The 20,769-nt window shown below is 45.5% G+C and overlaps 1 protein-coding gene across 2 annotated transcripts in view; it reads left to right on the top strand.

The window, feature by feature from the left end:
• The window catches only part of LOC138604840 (teneurin-3), a 149,150-nt gene that overhangs the window by 75,564 nt on the left and 52,817 nt on the right, over positions 1–20,769 (top strand). The window contains exons 14-23 of one of the 2 annotated variants that reach the window (XM_069676851.1): positions 1,050–1,058; positions 4,429–4,575; positions 7,368–7,498; positions 7,617–7,705; positions 12,195–12,314; positions 12,424–12,556; positions 12,661–12,789; positions 17,105–17,236; positions 17,998–18,133; positions 20,738–20,769. The exon at positions 20,738–20,769 is cut by the window's right edge and continues 112 nt beyond it. In XM_069676851.1, the coding sequence (XP_069532952.1) occupies positions 1,050–1,058; positions 4,429–4,575; positions 7,368–7,498; positions 7,617–7,705; positions 12,195–12,314; positions 12,424–12,556; positions 12,661–12,789; positions 17,105–17,236; positions 17,998–18,133; positions 20,738–20,769 (1,058 nt within the window). The remainder of the gene's footprint in view (positions 1–1,049; positions 1,059–4,428; positions 4,576–7,367; positions 7,499–7,616; positions 7,706–12,194; positions 12,315–12,423; positions 12,557–12,660; positions 12,790–17,104; positions 17,237–17,997; positions 18,134–20,737) is intronic. The other variant, XM_069676852.1, reaches the window with a different exon arrangement.

Below are 20,769 nucleotides of genomic sequence, written 5' to 3'. Positions count from 1 at the left end.
AGAGCTCAAGTCTAAAGAGAGCTGGCTCAACAGGCCCTCATAAAGACAAAACACAGCCTCCCAAAGCTGTTATTCCCTTGGACAGACTCAGACATGTTTCCTTATTTGACATTCTGATAATCGGGACGATCGTAAGAGTCGAGACGTGTTTTCACTTTTAGCAGACGAGCTCATAAGAAGCTCAGACACTTAAAGTTTCTTTTACAGACCATGAAATCCTGTTCCTGCTTTGGCTCTTGTTCCTGTGAGCTGCGTCCTGTCCGCTCCCTGTTGTGTCTTTGCGCTCCGTCCTGCTCCACATGTGTGTTTTCTGGATTATAAACTGGGCTTCCTCTGAATACAGTGGCAGTCAAATGAATACTTTGCTGAAGTAATTCTTCTTTATTGGCCTTCCTTGTTGCGTCATAAATGATTTGGACACAGCGTCCAGGTTGTCCGCCACGAGGCTTCTCTCGGCTGGCCGAACATCTGCGTCGGCTTTTGGGGAAAAGAAATCCTGCTTTTGGAAAAGTGACAAACCCTGAAGCTGAGGTTAAACGACCAATCAGCAACCGCCAGCGGAGCAATATGTCAGTCAACTAAGCATGATGCTCTTCCTTTGGCATTAGAAGAAGCAGTGACGTTTGGTGGGGGACTTGTGAAAGAGAGGAGCCTCGGAGTGACAACATTCAGCTGTATGACACGTCCACGTCCTGCTGCAGACCCAAGAGTCTGACGATACGTTTCTGTTGAGTTCTGGCTGATTCCTAAAATATGGTTTGTGATGTTATTCCGTTCGCAGCTCCTTTGTCCGCCCTCCCGTGTGTGTGATTTAAATGTGAATGGAGGCAGAATTGAATGAACTGCTCGTTTTGACTCTGCTGACGTTCTTCTGCAGTGTTCTTGCACTCCCTTGATCCCAGCTCTCTCTTCCTCCTCTCCTCTTCCTTTGGCTGCCATTTCCATCTGTCCATCACAGAGAGTATATTTGGCAGTGCTGCTTTTGTTTCGATTTACTTTTTTTCCCTAATTTTCCTCCCTCTCTCCCTCGTGCCCTCTCCTATTCTCAGGATATAAAGGTAATTCATGCCAAAGACTCAATAAAGGCCTTTCTGTCCCAAAGTACGATCACTTCACACTCTGCTTTGTTGACTCTGATTTATTCCATTCTTCTTTTACGTTCAGTCTTCCTCAACGCTCGGTGTATCTGTTTTTCTGTCTGTGTTATCCTTCTGTACGTTGTTTTCACGTCATTATTAACCCTGTTTCTGATTCTCACACACAAACACAGACAACACAGACGAAGACGCACACAGCTACATGTCTCGTCTTGCATCCACGAGCCTGATATATCTGTGTGTGTTATTCTAGCCAGCTGCTGTCCCCCTGTCTCCTGTCTGTTTCCTGTCTGTCTCCTGTCTTTCTCTATATTCTGTCTTCACATTCATCCCTCGTTCTGTCTCTCCAACTGGGCTTTGCTTGGGTCTGATAGTCACTGTTTATTGATCAGATTGTCTATTGTGTGATGGAGGAATGTCAAACAGAGGCAGAAAGTATAGCCATCGGAGGCATGCAGTCCAAAGCACCCTGTCCTCCCTATACTTTGTGCACTGTGTATCTGTCTACCTGTTGTGTTTTCACATGGATTTAACCTGTGACCTTTGTTAGGTTTAACTGACTGGAAGAGAAAGACCAAAAAGAATTCGACATTTAATCAAAAATCACGTGTTGTATCTTTGTGTCAGCTCGATACGATTTGGTTCGACTTCCCTCAGACAGAAAATAATGTCACTTTCTTTGTGTTGTTTTCCTTTTCTTCTCCTTTCGTTGGTTTGTTCGCCTGATTCTCATCTGATCCTCTACAAACATCATGTGCCACCAAATATTCTCCTGAATTAATTTCCGATTGAAGCCGTGCAGCACAGTCGCCATTTTGGCCCTGGTTCATGTGAAACTACAACGTCAGTGCATTTCACCAAAGGCTGACTGTCTGTCTGTCTGTCAGTCTGTGTCTCTTACACGTGGGTTAATGTATTGATCTGTTATATCTGTCTATCGATCTGTCTTTCAGTCTGTCAGTCCATCTGTAGGAGAAAGGTTCATCTCTCAGGGCCGTCACACACATTAGGGTTCAACCAATACTTTCAAGTCTTTCTGGAGGTGTTTTTGGACTGAAGCTGCTGACAGCCAGAGTTTTCTGCTGACATGAAATGAGTTTAAATTTAACGTCACTGACAAGTGTTGAGTGTTTCCTTGAACGCCGTGAGTTGGGAAGCTTCTGAAACAGAGTTTAGACTTTGCTGGGACGGTAAAACTCTGGTAAACCGCAGGATGGGCAACACACTCAAACCGTTAACTAGTGTCCACCCCCTAACTGAGACCAAGTCGTGTCCAAAGAGCAGAGTGTTCTGAGACGAGACTTTAACATAATAAAACCAAGCAAAGAACAAGACGCTCCTCTTCATGGCAGTTTAGTGACCAGAATAAAACCCAGTGTCCCATTTGTCTGAAACCGAATTCATACCCGACAAAGGTAGAGCGAGACAGAATGAAGACCAAGACCAGACCAGCGCAGGTCCCAAACCCCATTATGCTCCTCTTCATGGCAGTGGTGAACCACACTGGTGGTCCTGACCAGTCTTGGAATAAAAACAGTCTTCAGTCCCATTTGTCTGAAACCGAATCAGGCAGGACGAGATTGAATCAAGACCAAGACCAGCGCGAATCCCACACTCCATGACACTTGCACAGTTTGAGGCACTCCTCACATTGACCTTAAAACACCCACAGAAGTCATACTCGGAGTCCTCCATGTGGCTATTTATTGACAGACCTGCAGTTGTGGTCTTGACCGGTCTTGACAGAAAACCCTGAGTCTTCTTTGTTTGAGACCGAGACAAGCCAAGACCTTCCAAAAGAAGTCTTGAGACCAGTTTCAAGAGTAAAACTTCCAACAATAACATCGACCAAATGAGTTGTTCTGTTTGGCTGACACAGGCTAGCATAATTCATCAAGAATGCATGCTGTGTTGAAGTCGAGGCCACCTGAACCGAGACAAAATGTATTGAGACCTGGACGAGACACTTGCACAGTTTGAGGCACCCCTCACATTGACCTTAAGATCCACATTCCCATTGAGACACCCCGACAAATCAAAGCAGGTCTCCTTCGTCATATACCCAAACTTGTGGTCTCGACCCGTCCTGAAAGAAAGTCTTCTTTGTCCCATCAGGTTCAGGAGTAAATGCTGTCAAGTTCAGGACAAGATCAAGACGATACCCAAGTGGGTTGACACTGGTTTTAAAACCAAGACTGATCTTTGGTGCTCTTTAGGCTGTTTGTTAAAGGCTGTTTGGAAGCTGAAAATGTTATCCACTGTGTATCTGGATGCCGATCAACTCTAGAGGTTTGGAGACAGAAAGCAAAGCAAACTGTGGCTTTGACACAGTCACTGTAGATCGTGACAAACCCACTTAAAGATCCAAAGTGGAATATTTATGACAATCTAAAGACCAGGTGGATTTTTATCTTCATAAATCACCTGGAAATAAGAGTCTTTATACCGACAGAAGGAGCAGACACTCTACCAGTTCTCCATGTTGAATCGACATGTTTCTACGGTAGCCCAGAATGGACAAACCAACCAGGTTGTGTTTTTGTGAGCTTCACCTCCAACAGGTTCTCCTGCACGCTCAAAGGGAGGGTGAGTGGAGCAGTTATCTGGCTGGAAGCGGTCTATGCCGTAGTCACTGTCTGACTTTGCAGAATCCTCGATCTGATGGGTAGAGAATGCTTCTTATTCCTAGAATACAACACAGAAAGAGGAAGAACACCATTGTTGAAGAGAGAGAGTCTCACACATTTAGCCATGATGCCATGATGCACGCCATCGTTTGGACACAACAGGAAGTCTTTAGAAAGTTGTCTTCCGGGTGAGACGTTGGTAACTTAATAAAACACCTTCCTGCATCGTGGCTGTGAGTGTGCGACTTATTGTCTCCACACTTATTTCTCGACCGCTCTGAGTTTATTTGTTGTTGTTTTGTCAGATGTGTGATCAGAGAGAGCGCCTCAGCGTGGTGTAGGAGGATTTCCCTCAGCTGTGTAACACCTGCCTCACGCCTGCAGAGGCTGCCAGATCACCTCGAGCTGTTTCTGACGTAACTGGAGATTTAACGTCCCATGATGCTCTCGTTCTGTTTCAGAGGCTCCTCCAAGTTATGAGAAATACCGAACATTTTGCACTTCTGGCAAGAAAATCATCCAGTGTAAAAAAACAAGTTGATTTGACTCATATCTATCAGGGCTCCAGTACAAAACTAACCTCCGCGACCTTCAGACCTGTGCATTGGTTAAAGCCTATTTCACGGCTGACGGCCAGCCGTGACCCCTCCCACTCACTCCCTCTGCTCTCACTGTTCTAACCGTGTGTTTGTCCCCTGTCTCAGAGGGTTGTCCAGGTCTCTGCAACAACAACGGACGCTGCACCCTGGAGGCCAGCGGCTGGCACTGCATCTGCCAATCAGGATGGAGAGGGGCCGGCTGTCACGTGGCCATGGAAACACTCTGTACCGACAGCAAGGACAATGAAGGAGGTATATTTGTCCACCACAATATGTCTCCCCCAAATATAAGAGACCTCGAACAGCTAATGCACCTTTATCTAATGTTTAAACTCTTACATGTTGTTATTGGGCTCAGAAATCCAGTGTCAGTGTGACCTTGTTTGACTCTCAAGGAGCTTACATGAAAATGTTAACAGAGGCCTCTCCTGAAAGCTTCAAATCTCTGTGCATCATACCTGCAGCAGGTGTTAACGTAGCCCAACCACCTGCAGCTCCTCAGCTGCCTGAGGAATGCAGAGCATGTAGCGTCAACCTTGAGGAGGCTGTGGAGTGGAAAGTCAGCTGAACAGCAGTCAGAGAGTCGGGCCGGTGGTAAATGAGCTGCAGTGTTCAGAAGGCCTGAAACAGCAAAACATAAATTAAACTCTGAAACTCTGGAACTGAAAAAAGGACTTGGAAACAGTCCCGGGAAAAAGTATTTATTACTGCACTAAACATCAGGTGCCACCTTTTGGCCATGCAGATAGCTCCTTGAGTGTCAAACACCAGGAGCAGCAGAGCGGAGCAGAAAGAGCCAGGAGGGCCTGCAGGGTCTTAAACAGGTGCTAATGAATTTTATTAATCAATAATGAAATGATCACAAAAAATAGGTTTCTATTATCCAGGGAAAAGTACTGATGTGAACGGTAATGAATGGAAAACACAAGCACAGTTAAAGGTGACTGCACACTGCCCAGACGACGCCCAACACGAGCTGACAGGACAGACTGCTGTTGGCTACTTAGAGAGATACTTTATTTATTAATGCAACCTTTTCACTGTGTTGGTACAAACATGCTACACACACATAGAACCACCCTCTGGTTCCCAAGCCAAGTCCCGACAGACCGAGCTACCGTCTACCCTTTGATGTCAGTTTTTGCTTTATTTGACATGGACGAAGGTTTGATGGCGCATTAGCCCGACTTTCCCCGACTCTACCAAACCTGACAGGACATGTCAAACTCAAAAAGCTCCATCCAACTAACTCCAGCTGTCGGCGCGCACTGAACAGTTGGAGTTGGTTGGCCTGTGTCTGGGCAGTGTGCAGCCACCGTTAGAATGAACGAATCAAATGCGAACAAACTGTGAACAATTAAAATCCAAAACAACAGAATAAATCATCGGGCGATTTACTGAATACTTGAGCTGTGAGCTAAAACAACACTGAAGCAGACTCCTCTAATGTGACTATGAGAACACCAACACACAGCTTCTGCTAGCTAACGTTAGCCACACGTCACAGCACAGCTTACTTTGGGCTCACGGGGGCCAGGTAACAGCAGCTTGACACCGTCCTCTTCTTCATCCTCCTCATCTTCTTCATCCTCCTCCTTGTTTAGCGTCACGATGTCTTCTAGACGTTAGCGATTAGCCTCATTGCCGTCTTTAAATCATCCGCTCTCCCTCGTTTTTATCGTGATAAAAAGTTTGCTCATAATCATGAGCTTTAAAACGCTGTGACGCACACACGTCACCGAACAGCTCTGCAGCTTGTACTTACTGCTACAATAGAAACTGACTGTGGTGCCTTAGCGTATAAACCGACGCCAGCCAATGAAAGGTAAGATTACTGTGTAGTTTTTAATCCACAGACAGGCTGGTTTGAAGTCCTTCATTTCACAGACTTTATTTGTGATTAATTTGTTCATCACACAATGACTGAGAGGAGGGGGGGTCGTAGGGGGGCTCAGGACCCTGCTAGCCCCTCACTGTGTCCAGGTTTACTGTAGGTCCGACGCTCGCATTGGAAAGATGGAGAGGAGAGAGGAGCTAGTGTGTGTGTGTGTGTGTGTGTGTGTGTGTGTGTGTGTGTGTGTGTGTGTGACGGCAGTCCCTTGTGTCTGCTCACCAGATGTACAACTGGCTTTTATAAACTAACAGAGATAAATGGCAGCCAGTATATTATTACATACCCTTACATACCTCCTTCCATCCCTCCATCTCTCCATCTGTCTCTCCTTTCTCTTATCCCCTCCTGCCTTCCTAATCTCTCTTCTTCTATCATTCCGTCCCTGCTTCTCCTCTCCCTCCTCTCCCTCCTCTCCCTCCTCTTCCTCCTCCCTCCTTCCCTGTCTTTATTCCTCTTGGCAGCAGCAGCTGATAAACACAAACTGCTCACGTACTTCTTCTTCTTCATCGCTCCATTTTTCCTTCATTCGTCCGTTCCTCCCTTTTCTCCTCATCAGAAAGTAGAAGGGAACATTTTTCATTCTTCTCTTACATCAGTCCATCCTCGTTTATTTTTCTCTCTATCTCTGCCTCTTCCTCAGAAACTCGTCCACTTTTAGCTTATTATCAGAACAACGCTCTCTCTCTCTCTCTCTTCCCCTCCGCCCCCCGTCCGTCATCCTCCTCTCTGTAAGAGAAGCCTAGAAACAGTTTGGAGGTGTGGCAGCAGATGTTCTGCTTCCGTCTGATGCTTTTGGATAATACGCTTCCTTTTTAATAGATTTAAAGTTAGACAACAGAAATGTGTCTGTAGTTTTTACATGCACTTTAATTTAACATTTAGGACGTCACATTGTAAGAACAAAGTAAAATAATGCGCTGAATTACAATAACTGTTACAGTGAGTCTTTATGTCTTCCTCATCCCTCCTTCCTTTTCATCGCTGCATTTCTCCATCATCACTGTTTGTCTATGTCGTTTATTAATCATAATTCTCGGGTCGCTTCCTCTTTTCATCCACCTGTAACTTTACCGTCATCCCTCCACAGCCTGCTGTCTCAGGTTTGTGACTATACTAACTGTGTGTGTGTGTGTGTGTGTGTGTGTTTCAGACGGCCTGGCAGACTGCATGGATCCAGACTGCTGTCTGCAGCCGTCCTGTCAGAACCAGCAGTACTGCAAAGGCTCACCTGACCCGGGGGAGGTGCTCAGCCAGTCTCCGTCCTCGCTGGCTCCTCAGCAGGTTTGAAGCTTCCCCAGAAACAAAGTCCAAATAAGGATTTAACTTTAAACATTTCCTGCTACATTTCAACGTCACTCAACAGAGTTTCTCTCTGTTTACTTCCCGCTATACTTCTCAGGCCGCCCGCTCGTTCTACCAGCGCATTCACTTCTTACTGGGTCCTGAATCCACTCACGTCATCACTGAGGAGAGTCCCTTCAATAAAAGGTAACCCTGTCTCAACCTGTTTTTTTAATGAATGAATGAATGAACTGGTTAGTTTAATCACATGTATGTGTACACGACAGCCCAGGTTTGTGGGAACACGCACGCTGATGTTCCCTGCACAGTTTTCCTGCACTGAACGACTGAAGATGTGTTCACCTGCTTTAGCATGCAGGTAGTTTGCTTTGCTATGAGTTAAGCTGTTGGACTAAACTGTGCATCACTTTTCATTGCTTTGTCACAAACAGAATTCTGTGACCAAAAGTTTCAAAATCGAGGAACTCACCTCGACTCAACCAGCACCATTTCACTGAAACTATATTTGAACTGTTCCATTTACATTAAAAAAGAGAACACTAAGCTGCTGTATACAAGTTTCCCCTCTCTGCTACATCTACATAAAAAGCTCAAATAGTTAGAGATAGATACTTAATACTTTTAACGCTGGATGGCTGAGGGTTAGGGGTTGTGACAGGGTCACACAGGGACAGCAGCAGGGACAACAAGGGCAGAAAGTTCTGAAGACAAGCTGATAGACCGAGTCCACAATGATCCACATCTGTACGATGTGTCGTTGCCGCTGCACAGAGATGAACAGGCCTGTCAAACAGCTGCAGACAGATAAGTTCTGTTTTAGAAGTCGACGTGGAAACCTGCAGAACAAAATGGGAACAAGTCCGGGAGCGTTACGTCCGAGCACAGAGGAACATGTTGGAGAGACGGAGCAGGGACGGAGCAGACGGTGTGTTCTGTCCACCGCTCATCAGCCTGAGCTGGCTGCAGAGTTCTGTCAGTCACCGGGCCACTGAGAGAAGAATGAACATCACAGTAACCTCCTCCAGTGTCTCCATGTCTGTTGTTTACATCCTGCACATAAGACAGCTGCATACGGCCTGAGCTCTCTGGTGCCCTCTAGAGGTATCCTGCTGTAACACGCGTTGTGCAGAGACAAGTATGTGAACAGTTACGTTCATGATGCAGGTTGTGTACGCAAACGAAAGGTTAAAAAGCAAGAATGTCTCCGGCCCAAAAACAACAGCTCTAGGGAGGGACATGCGTCAAGTATTGATTCCTATTTGCAGCCGATTGTGCTGAAGTGGGAAAAACTGTGAGGACATAAAACAGCAGAAAGAGCAGCAGGGAAATGAAAATGGTTAGTAAGCATGGAGTGCTAAAAAGGATGCACTGGATGTTAAATCAGTGAGTGCAGGATGAGGCTTCAATGTTTTACCTACAAAACAAACTCATGTGTTGTTGTTTGGCTCGTTACTGGTAAACAGGCGACGATCAATGAGAGAAGTATGTGATAAAGAACTTTCTTTATATTCCTCAGTACCCACAGAGGAGCTATGTCCCTCCTGGGTTAGGCTGGTTTTGACCACCGGTCACATGATCAGACGTCCTCTGTGACACGATAAACGCTCGATGTTTAGACGTATCTGCAGCAGGCGGACGCCGTGGATCGGGCAGCAGACAGACTGTCAGAGACACAGGAGGTGTGAGCAGGGCTTGTGTCTGGATGCAGACGGCCGATGGAATTCTGTTTCATCTTGTGTACCGTGAACAACTTTGTCTGTTGAAGCAGCTACAGTGCAACTCTTCCGATCCCTTTCTGAGACACAGCCTGTACGGTCGGAAGAAGTGTGGGACATTAGAAGCATCAGGATGCTGTCCATAACTCCAGGAGAAGATAACGTTCCTATTTTAACATGTAAGTAATGTTTCCTTTGGTAGGAAGGACGGCGGCTGAGGCAGATTTCCGCAGGTTCTGGCTTCTGTTATGAGCCGTATAGAAAGGCTTTCCATAGACAGAGAGGGCGGAGGAATGACTTCCTGTTCCTCCGAACAAACCCCGTTGTTTTTCATCACAGAGGGATCAGGGATAATGTGTGTCTTCTCTTTGTTTTCTTTCTATAGTTGTGATAGCTCGAGTCATAATGCTCGTGCCTGCAGGTCAGAGCTTAGCCTACTTCGGTCTGCGGTTCTATGAGCAGCTGCAGGTTTGTGTGTGCTCCGATAGAGACAGTCTGCTGTTTCCCCCTCGCTGCCCACACGTGCCTCAGACATCATTTAATATGATAATAGAGAACGAGAAGGTGGCAGTCGTGGAAGGCAGAGCGAGCGACAGGAAGAAACATGACGGCTATTCTGCTCGGACATTTTTCTGCTTTTGTCACATTTTTTATGCCGCCTGAATGTTTCATACGAGCGGAGGGCCACAACCCGCTGGTAAAAACGTCCTGTATTTCCATAATGGAACGGCCCGGCAACCTCATAATAAAAATGTTTTATTAGACCTCAACTGTGCTGAGTGTGACTGTGAGTGTGTGTGTGTGTGTGTGTGTGTGTGTGTGTGTGTGTGTGATTGTGAGTGAGTGTGTGTGTGTGTGTGTGTGTGTGTGTGTGTGATTGTGAGTGAGTGTGTGTGTGTGTGTGTGTGTGTGTGTGATTGTGAGTGAGTGTGTGTGTGTGTGTGTGTGTGTGTGTGTGTGTGTGTGTGTGTGTGTGTGTGTGTGTGTGTGATTGTGAGTGTGTGTGTGTGTGTGTGTGTGTGTGTGATTGTGAGTGAGTGTGTGTGTGTGTGTGTGTGTGTGTGTGTGATTGTGAGTGAGTGTGTGTGTGTGTGTGTGTGTGTGTGTGATTGTGAGTGAGTGTGTGTGTGTGTGTGTGTGTGTGTGTGTGTGTGTGATTGTGAGTGAGTGTGTGTGTGTGTGTGTGTGTGTGTGTGTGTGTGTGTGATTGTGAGTGAGTGTGTGTGTGTGTGTGTGTGTGTGTGTGTGTGTGTGTGTGTGTGTGTGATTGTGAGTGAGTGTGTGTGTGTGTGTGTGTGTGTGTGTGTGATTGTGAGTGAGTGTGTGTGTGTGTGTGTGTGTGTCTGTGTGGGGTTTGCTGAAGGGTGTGTAAAACTGGCTCATTTAAAAGACGAAGAAATCATGTTTAAAATGTACTTCCACCTCACAGCGACACACTTCTGAACACATCAGACATGCGAATGGGGACCAACACACACACACACACACACACACACACACACACACACTGGTGTTTTCATGCAGAAGTACACACACAAACACACAACCTTGCAGGAGTTCACATTCAGACGAGCAGCTTCATGCAGGTGTGATAGAAAACAGACTGGGATGATTGACATGAGAGTTTCTTGCTGACCACATAATCAATACATCTCATTCATATTCAGTCGCTGCAGGAAGTTGTTGTGTTCCATTCCTGCAAATTCACAGAAATTGCTGCAACTTTCCTGCCGGCCGATCATCCTGTTTGCCACACGCGTGCAGTACGTCACTAAACTCTCCTCGTTGATGTTCAGAATATTGATCCCTGACGTCTGCGATGTTTCAGTATCAGAGGACAGATTTTACTGGTTCTTGAATATGTTCAGAACGCTGCGTGCTAAAGATGACGACCTGTCTTTAAAGAGACTCAGTGAATCCATGATAATCAATCAAACACTCGGTGTCTTCTTCTGATCATTTATCAGGTATTCTGGAAACTGTTAGCCTGACACTTAGCCGCTTCCTGACGCCTTGTGTTGAGTCTCTTGGCCAATCAGAGGCTGTGTTTCTGATGTCTGATTTCAGTGCTTTGATACTCCTGCAGCAGCCGAATGTAACGACAACAGTGTGAGTGATAAATAAGGTGTAGCTGTTTATGTGCGTGTGCGGCGTGGAGTTAGCTTTTCATGGCAGTTTACTTTCGTGTCATTTGGTTTTGACACATTTTTTTTGGCATCTTGACACAGGAAGTGATGTCAGAAGACAAACAGCTCTCTCAGCCAATGGCTTTGTTGGAGTGTTTGTTACAGTCGCTCACAGAGGATGTGTGATGTGTTGTGTGACGAAACGATCAAACTGTGACGTCCTGGACGGATTATTGTGTTTGCATACGATTACCTGATGGAGCCAGAGCACAATGACCTTTATGTAAACATCAAACTAATGCATGAATTCATTACTTGATTAGTTGAACGGATCTTTAAGTTACAATAATCAACGATATAAATATGTGTCATTTACATGGACACGCAGCCAAAGCGAGGAGTGGTGGATGAGAGCGAGACGGTGACATATGCATGTTTATCCCGGCGATCTGAAACGTATCAGTGATGTTTGCTTTTACAAGTTACTGGACAAAACACATCAGCCAACATGAGACGAAGAAGGAGAAGAGGAGGAGTCATTCAGGAAGTGTGTGATGGAGATGTGCCGGCGTGCTCTGAGCGCTGTGGGGACACCAGAGTCCATCACAGCGCTCCCAGTGTGTGTGTGTGTGTCTGTGTGTGTGTGTGTGTGTGTGTGTGTGTGCGTGCGTGCGTGCGTGCGTGTGTGTGTGTGTGTGTGTGTGAGAGTTTATTACTATTGCTGACAACAAAACAAGGACCAGCACTGACTTTAGCCAAACGCAGGGACTCTTTCACAAGTGATGCATCAGAGCAGCTTCATAAAAATGACTTCACCTTTGTCTCTCTCTCCAGCTTGGTGTCGATTATTCGGGGTCAGGTGCTGACGGCTGACGGGACGCCTCTGATCGGAGTCAACGTGACGTTTGTTCACTATCCTGAACACGGATACACCGTCACACGCAAGGACGGCATGTATGTGTCCATGTTTATTCATTAACCTGCTGTGTTTTTTGCACCTTCCTCTGGAGTCTTCAGAGGGCCATGAAGAAGAGTAAATATTTGTGTTGTTGATGTTCTGCAGGTTCGACCTCCTGGCTAACGGTGGAGCGTCGCTCACGTTGAGTTTCGAGCGCGCTCCGTTCCTCACTCAGTACAGGACTGTGTGGGTGCCGTGGAACGTCTTCTATGTGATGGACACGCTGGTCATGAAGAAGGTGAGCGTGTCACTGATGCTGGCAGACAGAAACACGGACTGAAACAGGTTTTATATGTTTCGTATGAATGCACGAGTGAGTGTGTAACCGGCACTCTGCTTCAGGAGGAGAACGACATCCCCAGCTGTGACCTGAGCGGATTCATCCGACCGAGTCCTGTCATCGTCGCCTCTCCTCTGTCCACCTTTTACAGAAGTTCACCTGAGGACGGCCCCATCATCCCTGAGACACAGGTAACAAACAGCAGAGAGAACACACACCTTTAGAGGACAATATTCATGCTGCCTGACCGTGGATTATCTTATCGTGGATATTTAAAGTTATCAGTCCGGTCGGGTCAAAGATGTTTCTACAGCACGTTTAAAACAACGTGAGCTTCACAGAAAATCACAGTCAAATATAGAAATAATAATTAATGTAAACTAAACTTCAGAAGAGAAATTGAAAGTGCTTTAAAGGATTTAAAGGCCAAAGAAAACTCGCCGACACGGGGGAGCATCTTTTACTCCAGTTCGCATTAAAAAGCCACTCACTTGTAGGAGACATATCAAAGTAAACTCTGAACACACACACACACACACACACACACACACACACACACAGACACACACACACACACACACACACACACACACAGTGTTTTTACTTCTCTTACACTTTCTGTCCAGGACTAAGAAATGATCAGAAATCCTCTGAGAAAGAAAGATGCTCCTCAAAACTCAGGAACTAGTTTGAGACTCATCACGTTTAAACAAAGTGACTGACTCACAGTTCGCAAACTCCAGCACACTGTTCATGCTGTCAATCAGCCAAATGTTAACGGATAAAGGCGAAGAAAAAAAACAGGGTTGAAGTTGTAGTCCACAGAGAAACTAGCTGTGTCGCATCCTTGGAAGGACGCGGTCTACGGAGGATGAGTCACTCGTAGACACTGAGGCTGAACTGAAATGAGACGGTCTGGCCTACAGAGGACTTCCTGTTTGTGTCACCAGCTGTTCCCGCCCTTACCCTCATGAATCGCCGCTCCTGTTGCTTAGCCACAGGTCAAATCATTTCAAAGACAATTGTTTCAAGGCCCTTTTCATGTTTTAACATTTGTATCTCAGATATTCGATCGAGTTGAAAGCAAAAACCTCTGGGACGTGTCGGGCCGTGAAGGATGCACCCGATGGATCCTTCACGGCCCGGGGAAGAGAGGACGCATTTGAAGGAGCCTTCTAAATGGGTCAGCCTCGAAACGCCGCTGTGTTCAAATACGTCCTTCGAAGGATGCAGCCCCCGCAGTGTGACACAGCTACTCTCTTTACACCCCCCAAAGTGTTGTGGGAACTGTAGTTCCAAAAGTTAGAGTATTATTACCTCCCAAATAAAAGTAAGACACACACACGCACACACACACACACACACTGCCCCACCCTGTGTCCTGCCGCTGATTGCCTGTGAGCCTAATAACACGTTTCTGTTGGCAGGCGACTGAAGCTCATCATGGAGGAATGTTGTAATTGCATCCACATTACACCGTGTTATCTTTGTGTGTGTGTGTGTGTGTGTGTGTGTGTGTGTGTGTTAAATGAAAAAGGGAGGGAAGGAAAAGAGAGATTGAGTGAAATACAAAGAGGGGCATAGGTGTGTGTGTGTGTGTGTGTGTGTGTGTGTGTGTTTTAGCGTCACATTGCGTTAAGCAGCCCACAGAGGAAATGAAACAGATGACAGAGCTCCATGTGTGTTTTTATATTTTTACAACCCTGAACCAGCGCTCCGTAATTATTTTTTATTTGACAAGCGTGTGTGTGTGTGTGTGTGTGTGTGTGTGTGTGTGTGTGTGTGTGTGTGTGCGCCTGTCTGTCTACGATAAAGGGACGGAGTTTGTACACAAAGAAAAGTGTGTGTGTGTGTGTGTCTGTGTGTGAGTGCAGATCTAAAGCAGGCGGATGGAAAGCGGCGACCGAGCTCCTGGTGCAGCAGAGTCCATTAGAGAGGAGGGCAGAGAAGAGGGCAGTCTTAAAGGGGATTTAATGGATCTGTAATGAACACTAAATGCCTGGCTAATGAAAAGGCAATAGTGCAGTTGAAAAATATAACAGTGAAACAGTCCAAATGGATCATTCCCTGAGGAGCTTTTCTTTTCCTTTGTTTGGATTCTCCTTTTTCCACCTCTTTGTCAAACATCTTGTTTTCTTACTTTCTGCTCGTCATGTTCAGAGATCAAAGTGATCTCACAACAAGAGCTCTTTGTACCAAAATGTCTTTTTACTTATTTATAGACTTTAAGAAATAGAGTCGCTACGGTCTCAGGCCAGAAGTGACCCTAATTGGTGCTGGAGCTAAGGCTAAGCTAAGCTAATGATGAGTGGAAGAAAGTAGCATCTGTAATTCACTGAAACTGTTAATTAGGAAGCTAATATTGGCAAGTGAAAAACAGGCATAAATGAATACACAGCCGACTGCTCAGACTGTTTTTAGTGTAACTAAACGCTGAACAAGACTTTTTTCACTTTGCAGTGGTAGCGGCCTGTCACTCACAGGTAGCCCCGCCCTAAATCCTCCCCTCTTCCTGGTCTGTGTGACTCTCAATGGAGCATCAGTGACTAAATGAACATCATGCTGTGTTGAAGAAGAAACTAGAGACTGAGACCATAAACTCATTAGGAACATGTTTACTTTCTCATAGACTTCTATATAATCACACTTCTTTTACAACCAGTGACTTTGGACTTAAAAGTCTGGTTAAAACCAGAGCATCTAAGAAAAAGTCAAATAAAAAAAGGAAGAATCATCTCCATGTAGATCATCTGGATAAACTGTAACGTTGATTTGCTAACAAACTGTCGGATCATCTGCCGTATTTTCATAAATACACTGCTATGATACAAATGATGACAAAAGCTACAATAAATTACAAAAATTATAAACCAAAACTTAAATTTTCCTGAAAAGTTTTTGTGTGGAGTTTCAGAAAAACGCTGTTTTTAGTGACACCAGTGGCCGTTAAGTGAACTGCAGTTAGCATCCTGTTGAGGAGTTATTAGTCTGCCCATTGTCAGAGACAATAAGGTGACAAACCCGGCATCACAGTAGGAATACACCTTTGTTTTTTACTGTTAGCAACATCCTTTTCGTTTGCTTAAATTCACATAGTCATCATGGATCACGTTAGCTGCTGAAGACATTTGGCAAGCTAGCCAACTAACGTATCCACTCATCCACTCAGACAGTCATTGTTCAGTAGGCTGCTTCTTAACGTTAGCCGGTAAAGTCAAATGCAAACAGAAAACTAGCCAATTTACCAGAACAGAATCTGCAGCAGTTAGCTGACTTTATTTGCTAAAGATGGTATCTTGCTATCTTAGCTAGCTCTGAATTCAAAACCTCTCTTCAAATAAAGGCATAAAAATAAAAAATAAAAAACAAGCTAGCAACAATAGCTAACAGAACCAACAATTACAGTCCAGTCTCATTTGTACAGACGAGCTTCACTGGCTCAAACTTGTGTTTCGAAGCCTCCGTTAGCTCGTGGTGCTCGTTGCAGGTGAGCCTGAAGACACTGGAGAGAGTGCATGTTTGAGCATTGAGGACGGGGAGAGGTCTCATTTTTTAAAGTGATATAAATCTGTCACACATTAGCAGTGCAAAGCTAAAGGTTCCATGTGCAGCAGTGTACGTGTATTAAAACTCCACATGGCCCCTGTAAGTGTCCACTCCTTCAGACAGTCCGTCATGCTCGCTGTAGATGAAACATCCTGCTTGTTCTCTCGCTGACTTTGCCCGTCAGAGCTGTGATTTAGTCCGGTTCAGCTCGTTCAAGTGCAACACAAGGACACGTGCACAAACACACGCTGCTCATACAGATGCCCACACAGATAATATTCACACTTACACACTCCTGCACAGGAATCACTCCAGTCGTTTTATTTCTTGTCTCAGACGAGCAGAGACGTCGGAGAGCAGAGGAGACGATGATAATGTATGTTACTGACAGTGAACATTGAGCAGAGGTGCAGATGTGAAGTTAGGAGACGATATCTCACCAGGAGTATTAGAAAGTTCAAGGAGGTGTCCACTTGCTGTGTGTGTGTGTGTGTGTGTGTTTGTTTGTGTGTGTTCATGTTTCTGCGTGTGTAAATCAGAGCAGTCCTCCTGCTTGTCCTTCACCTGCAAGTACACCCAATAAAATATGCAGATTAACCATCCTTCAAAGATGTAACCCATGTGACGTGGATTATATATTCTCCGGGGGGGCAGAGGGGTTACAAAAATAATTCTGCAGAGCCATATCATCAAAGCTTAAATGTTATTTCTCACCGTATCACACAGTTCTGGGGTAAAAAGCTCCAGTAAGGATGTTAAATATGCACCCTGTCGTGGGCACAGATGGTTTGATGCTTGTTTTTCTCTTTCCCGAGCGTTCTCTCTGCAAACACTGCTAGCGGCTACATGAAGCTGCGTGCTAATTAGCAGCCCATCACTGTGAATATGAGGCTCAGATACCAATCAGGACAGAGAAACCGTGTTGACGTGTTTCCTCTGTGTGTTTTTATTCCTCTGCAGGTTTTACAAGAAAAAACGTCCATCCCAGGCAGCGACCTCAACCTGATCTACCTGAGCTCCAGAGCTGCAGGGTACAAACCGGTGCTCAAAGTCACCATGACGCAGACGTCCATACCGTTCAACCTGATGAAGGTGAGAGGAGAGGGCGTCCTGAGAGGTCAACACATCTGTGATCTGTTTTCCCAGTGCTTTCAGTTTGGTGTCATTGGTGTTTTTTTGCAGCATGTTTTATAGATTTTGTTGCTGGTTTGGTTTTGCAGAGTTTTGTTTTCTGCTTTGAAGCTGATGTTTGTATTAATAATAATACATTTTATTTATATAGCGCTTTTCATGGAACTCTAAGTCACTTTACATTATTAAAAACAACTAAAGCAACACAATAAGAAGAGAAGAAACACCATAAGAGGAACTATTAAATGACATAAAATCAGCATCAGAGGTTACAGCAGGTCTGAAAGGTCGTGATCAGAGACTTGAAGGAAGTCAGGTCAGTGCAGTCTCGGATGTGGTCGGGTAGAAAGTTCCAGAGGGAGGGGGCAGCTGTGGAGAAAGCTCTGTCTCCCCGGGTTCGGTGAGAGAGGAGGTTTGCATCAGAGGAGCGGAGGCTGCGGGAGGGAGCGTGGCGGTGGAGCAGGTCTGTGAGGTATGGATGGGCCTGGTTCTGGAGGGCTTTGTGGGTGAGAAGAAGGAAACTTGATGCGTTGAGGAACAGGGAGCCAGGGGAGGTTCTGGAGGACAGGGGTGATGTGTTCACGGGAGCGGGAGGGGGTGAGGAGGCGGGCAGCAGAGTTCTGGATGTGTTGGAGTTTATTTACTCATTTGCAGCTCTTATCAGTGGAACCCGAAGCTGAACAACCCTTTAGTGACCTTTGTGTGTGTCTCTGTTTCTCCAGGTTCATCTGATGGTGGCCGTGGTCGGTCGCCTTTTCCAGAAGTGGTTTCCTGCCCAACCGAATTTGTCCTACACCTTCATCTGGGACAAGACAGACGCCTACGGCCAGCGGGTCTATGGCCTGTCAGAGGCAGTGGGTGAGTTAGCTAAAAATAGTGAAGCTGTATCCTTCAGAAATGTGCACTCTTTAAGAGTTTACCAGCTTTCCTTCTGAAACTCAGGAAGGCTTGGTTCTATGGTTTTACATTTCACTGGCTTTGTGCTGCACTGTGGAAGTCTGTCGTTGGGCCGCGTAGCTGCAGATGTGAGCTAGCTGTCCACTTCCTGTGCTTCCTTTAGTCTTTTGTTTATATTTGTTCTCTCTTCTCCCGTCCTCGTCCTCCGTCCTCCTGTCCTCTCTCTGCTGTCATCTTTTATCCTCTCCCTCTCACTGCATTGTCTGTACCTTCTTATCGTCTCGCTGTGTTTGGCCTTGTTGTTCAGGCTTCTGTTCTTTTCTGTGTTCATCAAAGCACTTTGTGATGTCGTTTTTATTAACTGTCGTCAGGACTGAAACTGCTCCTGTAAACCAGGTGGAAGGTAAAAGACACTTAAACAATCTTTAGAAACAGTAACGAATTGTACGAGACAAAAGCTGAGAACGTGTCCTGATCTGAACGCAGTTTAACGTCATGCTGTGAACAGTAGCTGTGAGAGGAGGCTTCACTCCTCCTGAACGTACATAAAGCTGCAGACGGCTGCGGCGGAGTTCAAACAGGTTTCACAGAAAGGCTCTGACGGGGAAATTACCTCGACATTATGGGCATGCTAACCCCTCTGACACCTTTATTAGAGACAAGTCCAGCAGACACACTCCTCGGTGAGTTATTACTTATGGTAGCGCGCCTTAATGGGTTGCACATAAAGAAGATTTACTGCCCTGTTTTGTAACACTTCTGAAATTGGTGCTCATAAGTTAGGGTAAGGGAGCGTAACCAAAGTCTGGTGAGTGTGAGGGTCCGAGTGACTCGCCTCCGCCCGTCCTCTGAGTTTCACATCCAGACAGATTGCTGCCGGCGTTTTATTCATGAAAACACGCAGCCTGCTGCTTTCTGAAAACAACAGAATAATTATGAACTTTAATAAGACAATCATTAAATCATTAAAGCTGGGTTTGCAGGAGAACTTCATTCTGATTTTAGCGTTTGATTGATGTGAGATGTTTTCACTCTCCTGCTGTGTGCTTTACTCCTGTGGACACGTGAGGGATGCAACACAGGGAGGTCAACAAAAGGTCAAATGATGGTTTTAACATATTAAATATATGAAGAATAATTTAATCCCCCATAGCACTCGGCCAGGCGGTGTGGGGTGTTTAATCACTAACACTAATATTTAATAGAAACAATCTTAAAATGTTGTTGACATGAAAATAGCATGAAGAACACGCGCGATGACGGAGCCGACTAATAATCAACATTTAAATTTGTTACTAACGTTATCATCGATCTTTGTCGACTTATCTTTGCACCTCTAAGTCAGACACTGTCATCGCTGTCATCAGTGTTTGCTCAGTGTTGTTCTCACTTTGCAGGGCTTCACTCAGATACATTTCAAACAGATATTTAGGTGTATTATATGTGAACATGTTTATCTTCATTACTATGAGAATGGACGACATTTGTCCCCTCCAGAGATTATAATATAATAATATTAAGCAGGGGCGCTGATAGATTGAACTTTAAGCTGGAAGGCCTTCAGTTTTAATTGAATGAAGCAGCGTGTTTGTGATAACCTCGTACATCTCTCTCTCGCCTTTGAATAAAAAATGTAAAATCACAGAAACATGAGACAGCAGAGACTGGTGGCTGTACATGCTCTGTGAGTTTTCAGTCAGAGTTCGGAGGCGTCCTGAAGGAGCGCCGCTCCGCCTCAGACAGTGATTAATAACACGTACAGCAGGAGAGATGATCTATGTGGAGGGAGGCGGGGGGGCACATCGGCCGTCTGCAGTCCAAACACGGCTCGCGTTACGTCAGGTTAACTCAAACAAACCTCAGCGATTACAGTGACGCGTCGGGTGACACTGACAAATAATCGTGCTGTCAGAGCGACGCTGCAGCCCGAGCGTCTGCACACGTGAGCACATGAGACTAAACAGACCGCAGGAAGGAGAGGATCATGTGTTTGTTCTCACAGATATCAGGATGATCGGCACAGACTCGTATTGTTTCAGCTTGAGTCAGGTCCAAACAGCGGCTGGAAGTTTGAGAAAGAATCTGCAGCTTTAAGGAGCTCTAAGTTTGAGCTCATTGGTTGAAAGTTTTCCACGACGCCAGCTGTGATACTTTTTTCTGCTTCAGGTCACGTCGTCCTCACTGTGAAGTTTTAGGCTGATTCAACGTGAAACTAATGAATTCAGCTTTTTAACCAGTTTTAATGAGCAGGTTTGTTAGCTTTGTGATTATTTGGCTCCAGTCAAACGCTGAACACTGAAGCTAGGCTAACGTTAGCTTCGGCTCGGTTCAGAGGCCTCCTGGTGTGCTCTGTCTGCTGGAAAGTGTCAGAAAGACGCTGGTTTTTCATGTAAAATTGTTTTGTGTTTTTACTGGTGTTAAAATTTAATGACTGATTGAATTTAATTTTAACTTTAGAAAAAAATACCGTTTGAAAAATGTTTTATCAACGAAGAAAAAAGGAATAACCGGCTAATCCTGTGTGTGTGTGTGTGTGTGTGTGTGTGTGTGTGTGTGCACGCTCAGTGTCCGTGGGGTTTGAGTACGAGTCCTGCCTG

The sequence above is a fragment of the Semicossyphus pulcher genome, unplaced genomic scaffold, assembly GCF_022749685.1.
Source record: "Semicossyphus pulcher isolate SPU_LCO1_2020_fin unplaced genomic scaffold, fSemPul1.0.p SCAF_27, whole genome shotgun sequence".
Classification (NCBI taxonomy): domain Eukaryota; kingdom Metazoa; phylum Chordata; class Actinopteri; order Labriformes; family Labridae; genus Semicossyphus; species Semicossyphus pulcher.
Note: the sequence above shows the minus strand (reverse complement) of the source record. Positions and strands in the feature narration are given on the sequence as shown.